Source organism: Acinonyx jubatus, chromosome C1, assembly GCF_027475565.1.
Source record: "Acinonyx jubatus isolate Ajub_Pintada_27869175 chromosome C1, VMU_Ajub_asm_v1.0, whole genome shotgun sequence".
Taxonomy (NCBI): domain Eukaryota; kingdom Metazoa; phylum Chordata; class Mammalia; order Carnivora; family Felidae; genus Acinonyx; species Acinonyx jubatus.
In genome coordinates this window covers 166,985,505-166,998,329 of record NC_069381.1, presented here as the reverse complement: position 1 = coordinate 166,998,329, position 12,825 = coordinate 166,985,505, and the positions used below count along the sequence as shown (strand labels likewise).

The 12,825-nt window shown below is 36.7% G+C and overlaps 1 protein-coding gene and 1 long non-coding RNA gene across 3 annotated transcripts in view; one reads left to right on the top strand and one right to left on the bottom strand.

The window, feature by feature from the left end:
- The window catches only part of PPP1R1C (protein phosphatase 1 regulatory inhibitor subunit 1C), a 117,745-nt gene extending 110,531 nt beyond the window's left edge, over window positions 1-7,214 (bottom strand). For both annotated transcript variants that reach the window (XM_015087398.3, XM_015087393.3), the window contains exons 1-3: window positions 7,137-7,214; window positions 5,634-5,939; window positions 3,906-3,966 (exon numbers count right to left, since the gene is read on the bottom strand). In XM_015087398.3, coding sequence (XP_014942884.1) covers window positions 3,906-3,966; window positions 5,634-5,714 — 142 coding nt within the window. In that variant the 5' untranslated portion in view covers window positions 5,715-5,939; window positions 7,137-7,214. The remainder of the gene's footprint in view (window positions 1-3,905; window positions 3,967-5,633; window positions 5,940-7,136) is intronic.
- Window positions 1,576-12,825, top strand: part of LOC113598131 (uncharacterized) — a 31,275-nt gene continuing 20,025 nt past the window's right edge. The window contains exon 1 of the long non-coding RNA XR_008295467.1: window positions 1,576-1,976. This is a non-coding gene — a long non-coding RNA (uncharacterized LOC113598131). The remainder of the gene's footprint in view (window positions 1,977-12,825) is intronic.

Here is a 12,825-nt window from a genome sequence, read left to right as displayed (position 1 = left end):
GTTATTAAATTGTTTCAGGCATGATGACTTCAACGCAGATTTTTTAGTGATATTTCCCATTATTTTGAGTTAAATTATGGTTTATGTATGCCCAAGGATGACATATCCTAAATAGGTTATGTGTCTGTTTCCATAGTGCTTCACTGCTGAGAATTCTGGGCCATTGGTTAGAAAAGGACTAAGGAGACATTTTGCTGTGCCTGAAATCCTACCAATCACATGCCTACCTCATCTATGTGTTTTGACCAGCATAGATGAACTAGCAAACCAACAATCTGGATTTACATGTTCAAATATCTTTCTCTTCTATTTCCCCTTTATCAGATATAAACAATGCATATGTTTTTCTGAATCTAAAAGCAAATCAGGGATATTGAGTGGCTCAGTCAGTTAAGTGTCCTACTCTTGATTTTGGCTCAGGTCATGATCTCAAGGTTCATGAAATTGAGCCCTGTGTTGGGCTCTATGCTGACAGTGTGGAGTCTACTTGGGATTCTTTCTCTCTCCCTCTCTCTCTGCCCTGCCTTGCTCATGCACTTTCTCTCTCTCTGTCTCTCTCTCTCAAAATAAATAAAAAAATTTTTAAAAAGCAAATAATTGTGGGGTGCCTGGGTGGCTCGCTCGGTTGGTTAAGCGTCCGACTTCGGCTCAGGTCATGATCTCACAGTCCGTGAGTTCGAGCCCCGTGTCAGGCTCTGTGCTGACAGCTCAGGGCCTGGAGCCTGTTTCAGATTCTGTGTCTGCCTCTCTGCCCCTCCCCTGTTCATGCTCTGTCTTTCTCTGTCTCAAAAATAAATAAACGTTTAAAAAAAAAAAAAGCAAATAATTGTTTCAAATACTTTTTAACTATTTCTGCAAACTCCGGGAAAGATTAAAAAAAAAGGAAGTTAGTTTAATTCATTTAACAGTGATTATAATATACCTGTCTCATTATATGAATTGGGAGGGTTTGTTAATTATGTCTCTCTAATGGAAAATTTAATTTTCTTTGCTACATTAATTGGAAATAAAGATTTTTGGGGATTTTAATTTTAGACACCATTAATGACAGATGATTCCAAGAACATTCAGTTACTTCCTGGGGAATCTCAGTAAAATTGAAGAGATTTGTTTATCTTACCAGGATTTAGTGCTGCGCACAATTTGTATTTGTCACAGCACATATTGCTTTTTAGGACTAAAAGAAACAATTGCTTTAGGAAGGTCATTTAACACTTGAGGTTTTTGTTGTTGCTGTTATTTTGCTTTGTTTTGTTTGATAGGGAATGGTCAGATAATATTTGGAACATAAAGAATTGTTGGGTTGGGCAGAAATATTTAGTATAGAGGAGATTATGAAAATTCTATTCTTATCTTTTAAATATCCCATGCAAAGGTTGTACCCAGAGCACATCAACTAATAACACCTAATATTTGTTGCACTTTGCAGTTTTTAAGGTGTGTTCACAATAAGTCTTTCAATCATTACAACAACCTTGTAAAGTAGAAAGGATGAATATTATCTCTGTTTTATAGATGAGACCATAAAGTTTGGAGATGTTGTCCCTTACCCAACCAAGACCACACGAATAATAAAGATTAGTATCCAAGTTTGGTTTGGTTCAATGTGGTATTTGTTCTTTTGTTGCCATTGTTTTGTTAGGTCCTTAGATTTATTTCTTTAGTAATCATGGTTCTAGATCATTTTTACTGGGGAAGCTATATAAGTGATTTTTTTTTTCCTGCAGGAACCCAAGTCCAAAAATCTCTGCTTGCCATACACATTGCTATACACAGGCATAGGCTGATGGGTCTCTTCTAAACTGTTCTGATTTCCTAAAGGTTGAAGATGCAAGGAGATGACATTACTAAAATGACTTGGTTCTCGGTGCGATGCTATTTGCATCTAAGTTCTTTCCAATGCTGCTTAAAAACGTGGAGAAGTATGGAGTCAATAAGGGAAATAGGACAATGCCATCTCGTGATTAGGAGATCTGGTAAGAAAAAAAAATTCTAGAGAAAATCTAAATATGATTCACAGGGATATTTAAGTATAATTCTAATCTGCTAAATGTAGTGGTCTAGACAGATTTGTTTAAAGTTTAGGTTCACTTGTCAATAGGGCCTCAAGTCTGGTCCCATTTACAGAGAATTCATACTGAAATGCAAACTGAAATTTGTAGGGCCAGCATCATGCAGTAGAAAATGCATGGGCTTTAGAATGACCTTTATCTGAGTTTGTCTATATAATCTGACTCTTATAGTGGAGTAACTTCCGCAGAAATTATTTTACCTCTCTGGTACTTACTATCCTCATCTGTAAATGGCACATATTTGGCTTTTAAAAAACATGAATTCCTATTCTGGGGGCTTGAATGAGAGCCACAAGGGTCGTTTACGTGGCTTCACTATGTTCAAACAGTAGCAATACCCGTAGCAGAACACTTAAAAATCAAGCTGGGAAGTACCTTTTAAGGATGACTAGGGAGTTAAGTTCTAGGACATTGTAGAAAAATTGCCACTGTAAGCAAAGACAGTGGTGGAAACTTGCTGTAAAATTACCTTCAATCTGAGATTTTAGTATTATGTTGACTTCCTTGTATTTATTTATGAACTATAAATGCAAACTATTTGCACCTCTTATTAAACCAAAATAAGTTAACATTTATTAAGTGAGATAATATATTTGAAAATAATTTTTGTAAGTTTATTTATTTATTTTGAGAAATAGAGAGCAAGTGCGGGAGGGGCAGAGAGAGAGAGAGACAGAATCCCAAGCAGGCTCCTCACTGCCCATGCAGAGCCTGATGTGGAGCTTGAACACATGAAACTGTGAGATCCTGACCTGAGGCAAAACCAAGAGTTGGACGCTTAACTGACTGAGCCACCCAGCCACCCCTGAAAATAATTTTTAAGTGCTATAGCACCTTAAGGAAGAAGAAATAGAAAAAAAAATCCTATTTTCATCAGTAATATTTTTGCTTTGGTTTCCCATTAGCTGAAGACCTTCTTGTATTTAGGCTCAATGATATATATTCTATTCCAGCTTCACTTTCATATGTATGCTTCTCTAATTAGAAAGGAATCTGAAAAAAATCAAAGACTGTTTTGCCTTGGTATTCTTAAAATAACTGAGCTTAGACTTACTATGTTTCTACTCTTCAAACTCCGTTTGTCCACCTGTATTATTTAGACCTGCAAAAACCCAACACCAAGTCCTGCCTGTGTACAAATTAATGCCATGACCTCTGCTGTCTTGTTTGCATTTCTAGAAACAGCACTTAAATGTGTGATTAAAATCATGTCCGTTCAGTAAGTAACTAATAATGTTTGCATCTTGAAGATCACAGTCATTTATCAGGAATAAGGCAGCTTTACTTTTTTACAGGAAATAGAAAGCAAAACCTCAACAAATGGATGCAACCCTTCAGAATGGCTCTCAAATGGGCAGTGCTGAAAATTGATCTGGTTACTTGTCAATTGCATTATTCAGACATGACATCAGAAACAAAGCTGTAGCCAGTGCTAGCTCATTGCCCAGCCCATGACAACCTTTCATAAATAAAAAACCTACTCTGTAAAGATAGAAGCATCTCTTGGACTATAAATTGAGCTTTGAAACCTAATTAAACAACTTTCCACCAGCCGCATTAATAAGCACTGAACCAGACTCTACATAAACAACAAAACACTTTATAGCATATCATCACAAATGTGTCATTATCTAGAGGAAAAGCAGACTGTTGACTGAGATAGTTCCTATATTTATTTCTGATTTTGCTTATGATCCATTTTATAGACTAGCTTGTTAGATTATAATTGGCTGAAATCCTAAATTGAAATCTTTTGGCAATGACACACTCTTTCATGTTCTTGAAACAATTCTGTTCTGTCCCATCAGTGCAAAAGACATCATGCTTCTTTACCTGGGGGATTATGTTCATTGAGAATCACAAGTGATGCTGGTGTAGGTCTTCTTTTTCTGATCTGTAAACAAAAAAGGCCCAGCTGAGGTCAGTGAGAATCAGACACTGCCCCCGGTTACTCTACAGCTTGCAAAGCTATTCCATCCTCATCTTTTCCCAATATATATATATATATATATATATATATATATATATATATATATATATATAAAGCAAACTTGGGGAGAGCACACAGTAGGTTCTCACTATTGGGAATTATAGAAAGACAGATAATAGAACCGTCAGGTTGTAGTATTACCTTCTTTGGTCTAAAAAGGTACCTTTCCACAGAAAAGAAATAGTTGTATATGATCCAGTGATGCCACTAGAATAGTATGCCGTGTAGGTAGGAGGATGACTTTCAGTGGCTCTCTTGGAGCCTCATAGTATTGATGATGCTTTCGAGATTCATTGTCCTTATTCTTAAGCAGAGTAAAGACACTTGCAAAACTTAAATTTCTAGTAGGTTAAATTTAACAGCATTAGTTCTTAATTTCAATTAATAAGGCTTTCTTATTTTCTAGTAAAATATTTAGGACAAATAAAGAATGAGTATGGATTTTATGAGAGTAATTAATTTAAAACTAATAGGTTTGATGTAGGTTTTTTTCTTAGTTAAGAGTTACAGAAGCATATTAAGATTAGAATTTCTAACGTGCTCTTGATTTCTTAAAGTCTATGTCAGTAGAACAGAAGATAAAATTTACCAATGACATTTTGTCCAGGACAGAACCAATGTCACATTCAACATAGATACATGTTCAAGGTTATGTTTATCTGGGATGATCTACTTCAGGTTATCAAAATATCCTAGAAAGTTATGAGCCCCAGATTCAGTAATCATTTTTAAGACTTTGTATAAAGTATTTGTAAAAGGATTCAGGGATAATTTAGACTTTAAGAAATTAATGAATTAGATTGATGACCCCATAAATTGTATCTGCTTTTGCCCCCCTACTGTTGTAATTTTACCACAAATGGTCTTTTAAGTGGTTGCATTGCATCAAGAGTCTAAGTAAATCCGAATATGAAAGGTGATACATGTAAATCAATCTTACAGGAAAGAGAGAAACAGAGAAATATAGAAATATAGATACATAGATATATTAGACATAGAAAAGGAATCTGGTAAATGTTTGCTACTATTTAATATCTGAATAAAATGTGTTAAATTATACATACACCTACAAATCCTGTCTATCGTGTATTACATATAATTACTGCTTTGAATATATAATGAAAAGTCTTTAAAAAATATTAACCCTATAATCTGAAATTATTCCAAGGTTTAATGTTTTCATTGTTAAATGAATCTTTTTCATTTTATAAATAATGAAATAAAAGATTGCTAATTCTGAGAATTTTTAAAGTTTCTCTGAATGTTAAACATGTTAATTTAGTAAGCAAAAGCAAACAGATTTCTGGATCCAAATCTGAATCACTAATATAAGCATTTTTCTCCTTAACTGGGGCTAATTTTTTATCACACGAAGTGCTGCATTTTAGCCAATAGGTCACCCAATGCAACTCAAATACAAGTGCCATATGGAAACCAACTTATTTCTCATTCACATAGCATGGAACGTCACAACAAGGCAGATTCAAGAAGCAGAGAAGCTTTCGGTTAATAAGAACCTATGTCCATGTTACCTTAGATACAGGAACTGGTCCCCACCCAACCCCACCTACCTGCTCTGCTGCTTCAGGAGCAATCTGACTCTGGAATAAAGGCACAGCAAATTGTATCTTTTTGGGACTGTTGGGCTCCATGATAATGATGAGAATTAGAGACGTGAAGGGCTCAGAAAGACTAACCCCAGGTGATGTCTGGGATGTCTTTCCTCAGGCACACTCCACCCAGCCACACAGGGCACTTCGTAATAAATAGCTGTAATTCCAGAGCGAGCAAGTGAAGATGCAGAGGTCTGAGTAAATCCCTTCTTCAACTCCGCAGTGATGGCTGGCTTGCCTGTTCCCCCACCAATCCCTTGGAACCTTTCAGCACAATACAGAAAGGAACAATAAGCTAATTGTGTGCTTCTTCACTAATACACATGCCAAGCATTCACTCAGCAGCTAATTGAAAATGCAATGCTAGCCTTGAAGGACCCGCTGCCCTGGGATTTGAAAGAAAGGCTCTATCCACTGTACATTACTAACCGGCTGCTCAAAAGTGCAATGTAAGCTCCCTCTGAGTATTGCAGGGATGGGCCATTCATTATTGATGAACATAAAGCAGGAAGTTTATACGGTTGGGGGAAGGGTTTGGGTATGAAATCATTTCATTTCTCTTGTAGCAACTTGTAAGTCAGACACCTTTGCCATTTCACATTCAGCCACCAAACTGATGAATGGTCACAGACAGTAAGCCACAACCAATAATATCAGGTATATTTATGCTGTGAGATCTGGTTAGGTAAGAGTGACCATGGGAAGCAGACTATCTGTGGTATAGTAAGGACACTGTCATCCCGGACTGAGCAGATTTTAGTTCAAGTTCCATCTCTACCATTAATAAGCTCTGTGCCCTGAGGCAAATCACAGGCTATGTCTAGGCCCCCCAAACCTTCATCAGAAAAACGATGAGATCGGACTCGGTGACCTTTAAGCTCCTGTTCTGTTCCAGCATTCTATAATTGTAGTTCACAGTTTTCATTAGAGTGGAAAGTATTGGACAGCTAAATTTAGCAGATAGCTTGAAAGTCACTGCTGCTGTAATGACCTCTATTTCATTTCCTGGTGGAGCCAGTTATATCCTCTGATTTGGAAGAATACAGAAGTGACTAGAAAACATTAGTGGCAACCTAATGATCCATCATTGTGGTTTATTGTCAATAGTGGGGATATATGTAAAGAAAAGGACTTGAAAAAAAAAAAAGCATAAAAGAGGTTATCTCCAGAATGATAGAGGATAATGGTCATGGTGGGTAGTGGTGAAGGTAGAGGGAGACAGTGGCCTGATCTCCACATCTGTTAATATCTAAGGGGAGGCAGCAGCATAGCGAGATGGCCTTCCTGCGTTCAACTCCTTTTGTGAAGGTAGCCTGAAAACGAAGTTGTTTAAATGCAAGAGAGAACTTGAGTACTCTACTTTCTTATTTGAAAGATTTTGTTTGATGAACATTAGATTTTTAATATGTTTTTGCATTTATATAATACATTTAGACACTGAATATTATACCAGGCACTTACAAATGAGGTTTTCTTTCTTTTGCTTAAATTCTGAGTCCATACTAGGAATCCATCTTAATGATTGAAGTATGTGGTGTTCTGTTGAAGGAATATGGAAAGTAGTATGCATTATTCAAGTAGTTTTCTATACCCACTAGGGGAAAAAGCAAATGAAGATGTGGATGTGAAAGCACTTTCAGTCAGAGAACAGTGCTGACCAGCAAGACATCTTGTGATGCACTCATCCTTGCAGTGTCAAAGGGAAACTTAGAAATTACATTTTGTGTTACCGTTTACAAAGTCCCAGAGTGGAACCTGAATCAATATCATTAATGAAGTAAATTTCTCTGACTATTTCTTCAAATTATACAAAAGGAAAACAAGACAGTATTTCTAGTGAATAATCAATCCAGAACTTCACTTGGCATAGTAATTTCGAGCATGCACTTGGCAGCCTTGGGTTCAAACCCTGGCTCTGCTACTTACTCAGTTTATCAACTTGGCAGGAAGAGAACTTTCTTCTTATGAGTTTTAGATGAATTAATTCTTTAGAAGAGCTCATTGTAAGGCCAGTACATGATAACTACTCAGAGAGCTATTATTTTTTTTAAACTAGACTTCAAAAGACTTGAAGATGTACGTTCTTAATCTGAATTTACTAGGCTCTCTGCCTATTTGGAATATTTTGATACCAATCAGAACACTAGGTGATAAAGTAAAATTTATTTCTATCCACAGAGGGTCTAGACTCATCTTTGTGTTCCCAAAGCACTCAGCTTAACCACTACCTAGTATAATAATTACCAGTTTATCTTTTCTGTTTAGCATTTCACAATGTCACTCATTGACATAGTGCATATTTATTGAGTAGATAGTACATCTACTCCATGCCAGGCCTTTTGCTATGGCATTAGAAAAGAAACTGTGTTAAAAGATCCTTGGGGTCCTTTTCAAGCTAAATTGCTATTTCAAGTATCACTTAAAATGCAACTTAAATTTGAAATAATCAAAAACTTTAATATGTTTATGTGGGCAGTATAGTTATACTAAATATTAGGTGTACATTTTTTTCTCCCTGTTAGAGATAATATTAATAGCCTACCCTTATATAACACTTAGCACATGCCAGGTGCTATTTGAAGTGCTTTATCTGCACTAATTTATTTAATACTCATAATCCTTTCAGGCAAATATTATTGCTGTCCTCATTTTTAATTTAAAATGAAGAAACAGAATCAGAGAATTTAGGTAATTTGCCCAAAGTCATCTGGCAGAAACAGGATTCAAATGCCATCAATTTTGCGTAGAGCCTAGGCTTTAATCAGATGGCTGCTATTCTATAAGGGCCTACAGAGAGGGGGGTGGAAGGTACCAGAACCTACAATGGTTAGATGTTCTACCGGTTCAAGTTCCATGGTAAGAGATCTTAAGATGACATGGCATATGGATAAAAGGAAAGAAAGTAGCATGATTATAGGATCCTAGTAATCAAGAAGATCTTACATTTCATGTTAGATATCAGAATAAAATGGAAACTCTAGAGTTGGGGGTTTTGTCACCAAGCTGACTTAAAAGAAGCCAGTTTTACTTTCTCTGTCTCTCTCTTTTAAAGTAATGGGTTCTATCATTAAAGATTAAAAATGCCTCTAGAACAAGCAATAACTGTAGTCTCTCTTCAAGATGAGTGATACTGTGAATAAAGAAGGTAGTACATTAGGAGAATAGTCCATTAGGCCTTCCTAATTTTGCTTTATAATCTCTGACCCTATTTTCCACAGCCCCTTCAGGCCGCACTTGACCCCACAGCCAGCTTTTCTGTGGCCTCCTCTACCTTCCTGAGAAGCTTTCCTGCCCTCCCTCCTTTTCTCCAAATTGAATTCATCCTCTGACTGCACTTCTTTAGGATGTCACCCTCAGATTCTTCAGATAAGATGCACCACTCCTTTCATTCTTCTCCTAGTATTTACTTACATGTACTTTTATGTTATTCTACAACGTCCTATGTGTTCCTTCAGCCTCCCCTCCTACACTGCAAACCCTTTTCTGTTCTATCTTAAACATATCCAGAAAAGCATAAGGTTGGCCAGGTAGTAGTTACCAAATAATTCTACTTAGGAATCTCCTATCTGATATTGTCAGGAAATGAGATGTTTCAATATAGTGAATTTTCCCCAAGACTACAGTTCAACCTTTTAAGCACCACGCCAGGCTTTTATTTTGATATTTTAAGTGGACATTTAAAACATATTCAGGGGCTCCTGGGTGACTCAGTCGGGTAAGCATCCGACTTCAGCTCAGGTCACGATCTCATGGTTTGTGGGTCCAAGCCCCACATCAGGCTTCACGCTGACAGCTTGGGGCCCGGAGCCTGTTTAGGATTCTGTGTCTCCCTGTCTTTCTGTCCCTTCCCCACGCATCATCTGTCTGTCTCTCTCTTTCAAAAATAAACAAATATTAAAAAAAAACATATTCAGTATTTTCATGCCTTTTAAAAGAGTATATATCAACTGCAATTTGTCTTTTTTCGTTCATAGCATTCATATAAACCTCAGTTGTACTCGCATATACAAAGATGCCATCTGAAGCTATTGGTATTCCTTGTTGCCCTAACTGGTTCCAAATTCCATAGATATATAGTTCTATGACTGTTCTGGAGTTTTTCTTTATCTGATGATTTCCAGTAGACATTTATAAATTGTCATTTGTCTTAGTCTGTTCAGGCGGCTGTAAAAAATACTAGAGACAAGGTGCATTATAAATAACAAACATTTATTTCTCACAGTTCACAGGAGTCTGGGAAGTCCAAGATCATGGGGCCAGCAGATTTGGTGACTGGTGAGGACCCACCTCCTAGACAGCTGTCTTTTCACTGTGTCCTCACCTTGCTGAAAGGGCAAGGAATTTCTCCAGAGCCTCTTACATAAGGACAATAGTCCCATTAATAAGGGCTCTACCCTCATGACCTCACTTCTCAAAGGCCCCACTTCCTAATACCATCACCTTACCAATTAGGATTTCAACATATGGATTTGGAGGGAACATAAACATTCAGTCCATTGCATTCACCTGACATATAACAAATGCTTTATTTTTGGAAAGTGGAAAGAAAATGAAAGGGTAGGGAAGAGAAGGGAAGGGAGAGGAGAGGAGAGAAAAAGGTTTGCTAAGAAAATCAAACAATTTAAAAAATTTTTAATGTACTTCCTATTCAAAGTTCTGTTTCAGATGTCTTGATTTCACAAATCTTGAGATATTTTATTTAACATTCAGATGGCTATCACCAAAAACAAAAGCAAATATTTATTGCACATGTTTATAAATATATAGGATTACATTAAATGCTGAAAATACCATAATGAACAAAAGCAGACAACATATCAAAGTGTGTAGATACATATTAGTTGGTAAGGTTTATAGCCCTAATATAATGGTTTTCAACCTCATGTGTTCAACACTTTGACGATGGCAGGCATATATGAGATGCACTGCCTTCCCCCCTTCAGTTCTAGCTGTAACTTTATTCACTTCTTCCATTAAAGAAAGCCTATCATAATGCAAGCAAGAATGACATTATTAGTGGGATCATGTAGAATAATCTTGATTGTTTTTAAAAAAATTTTTTAACATTTATTCATATTTTGAGAGACAGAGCATGAGTGAGGGAGGGGCAGAGAGAGAGGGAGACAGAATCCAGAGAAGGCTCCAGGCTCTGAACTGACAGAACAGAGCCCAACGTGGGCCTCGAACTCACAGACCATGAGATCATGACCTGAGCTGAAGTTGGATGCTTAACAAACTGAGCCACCCAAGGGCCCCTCTTGATTATTTTTAATGAAAATAGATGGAGAATTCCCAAACTTTGAATATTGTTTTAACAAATTACTAGTAAAGCACCGATACCTAATAGAGACAAATATGTGCCTCTGTAAAATGTGGTCGATACCACTAATCTAAATGAAATGGACCACTGTCTCCCAATACCTATTTAAATTAAATTTCTCCCAGAGAAATCATTAATCATATTAATTCCTTCAGAACATCTTTTAATTTCATCCATGCCATTTTAAATATTATATTTTGGGGTGCCTGGGTAGCTCAGTAAGTTAAGCATCCAACTTCGGCTCAAGTCATGATCTCACAGTTCGTGAGTTTGAGCCCCTCATCGGGCTCTGTGCTGACAGCTCAGAACCTGGAGCCTCCTTCGGATTCTGTGTCTCCCTCTCTCTCTCCTTGCCCGCCCCCACCCCCCCTGCCCCACTCTGCTTGTGCTCTATCTCTCTTTCAAAAATAAATAAACATGCAAAATTTTTCTTAAAATATTATATAATTTTTTTTCAAATTCTACACTTAGAAGAAGACTCCTGAGATTAAGCTCACTATATTGCAATCTTATAATAAAATCTGAACTCCACACTACTTAACTACAGAAATGTACTTGCAATCACTCTTGTGCTTAAAGGCTGACATCATTGATACATTCTTTCATTTATTTAGTGCCTGCCATATTCCTTAAAACTGTTCCTTAATTGCTTTATGTTTGCATGTTTTTATCTTCACTTCCTCTAACTTAAATTTTGATTTACTCTGGGATCCTCATATCAATTAATGCAGTTTTTACAATATGTGTTGAACTGAAGAATCACTACTGTGTTGTTTAATGTATAATATTTTCCTGATCATCACTCAATTTTTTCATCTCTATTCTTGTTGAGGCAGATTCACTAAAGAAAATCAGAAGCTCATGAAGGGTTTTCAGCAAGTGCATAACATGAGGCTAGAGCAGTAAGTTCACCTGAGAGAAAGGGAACTCTAGGGATTTGTAGAGCTGGGGCCTCATCTGAAGGACTATGGGATTTTGTTCATGCCACTCTTAAGGAAGCAATTTCCTCAGGCAAAGGAACGGCATGCAAAGACAGAGTCAGTCACAGCTTGGTGTGGACCATGGGACCTCTGAAATGTCAGGCCAGGTGAAATATTAAGAAGATTTTTAGATCAGGTCCAGGAAAGGCACAGGAGTAATGGGAAGAAGAGTTGGAATCTATTCTTGGTTCTCTTCATATCCATCCCCTTTTTCATTTGTTTTGGTAACTTTCACTTTCATTCATTTCCATGACTTAATTTTATTCTTCCCCTGCCTTTTATTTGGAGGAGATGATTATTATATGAACTCTAGAAATTTTAATTCTTGAATTTACATAAAATGTATTAATTTATAAAATATTTTCATAAATATTATTCATTCATCCAACAACTATGTATTGAGCATCCTATTCTATGCCAAACACTGGGACGTAAACATGAACAAGATAAAGTTTCAACCTTCAGAGAACTTATAGGTAAGAGAAGAAAGCAAAATCCTAAACAAGTGAGCAGCATAGAGCTAAAGATGCTATGATAGAAAGAGGTAATAGGAAATAGAAAAGAGACCTTGGTAGGAAGTTGATGGGTGACTCTGGGTCACAAACAGTTTTTATTTGCCTACGCATAATTTTTTTTAATTGAGATGACATTTTAAGACAAATAAAAATAAAAGATATCCAGCTTCCCTTAATAAAATAGATAGAAAGCTGGGCTCTCATATCCACAAGGTTACAATCAACTCCAGTGACATAAAGCTACCTTCTGTAAGCATGGCGGTGATTTCTACACTGGTAATCACTCTAAAACAGTATATGGATGGTATTGCTACATAACCCAACTAGCTTCAGCT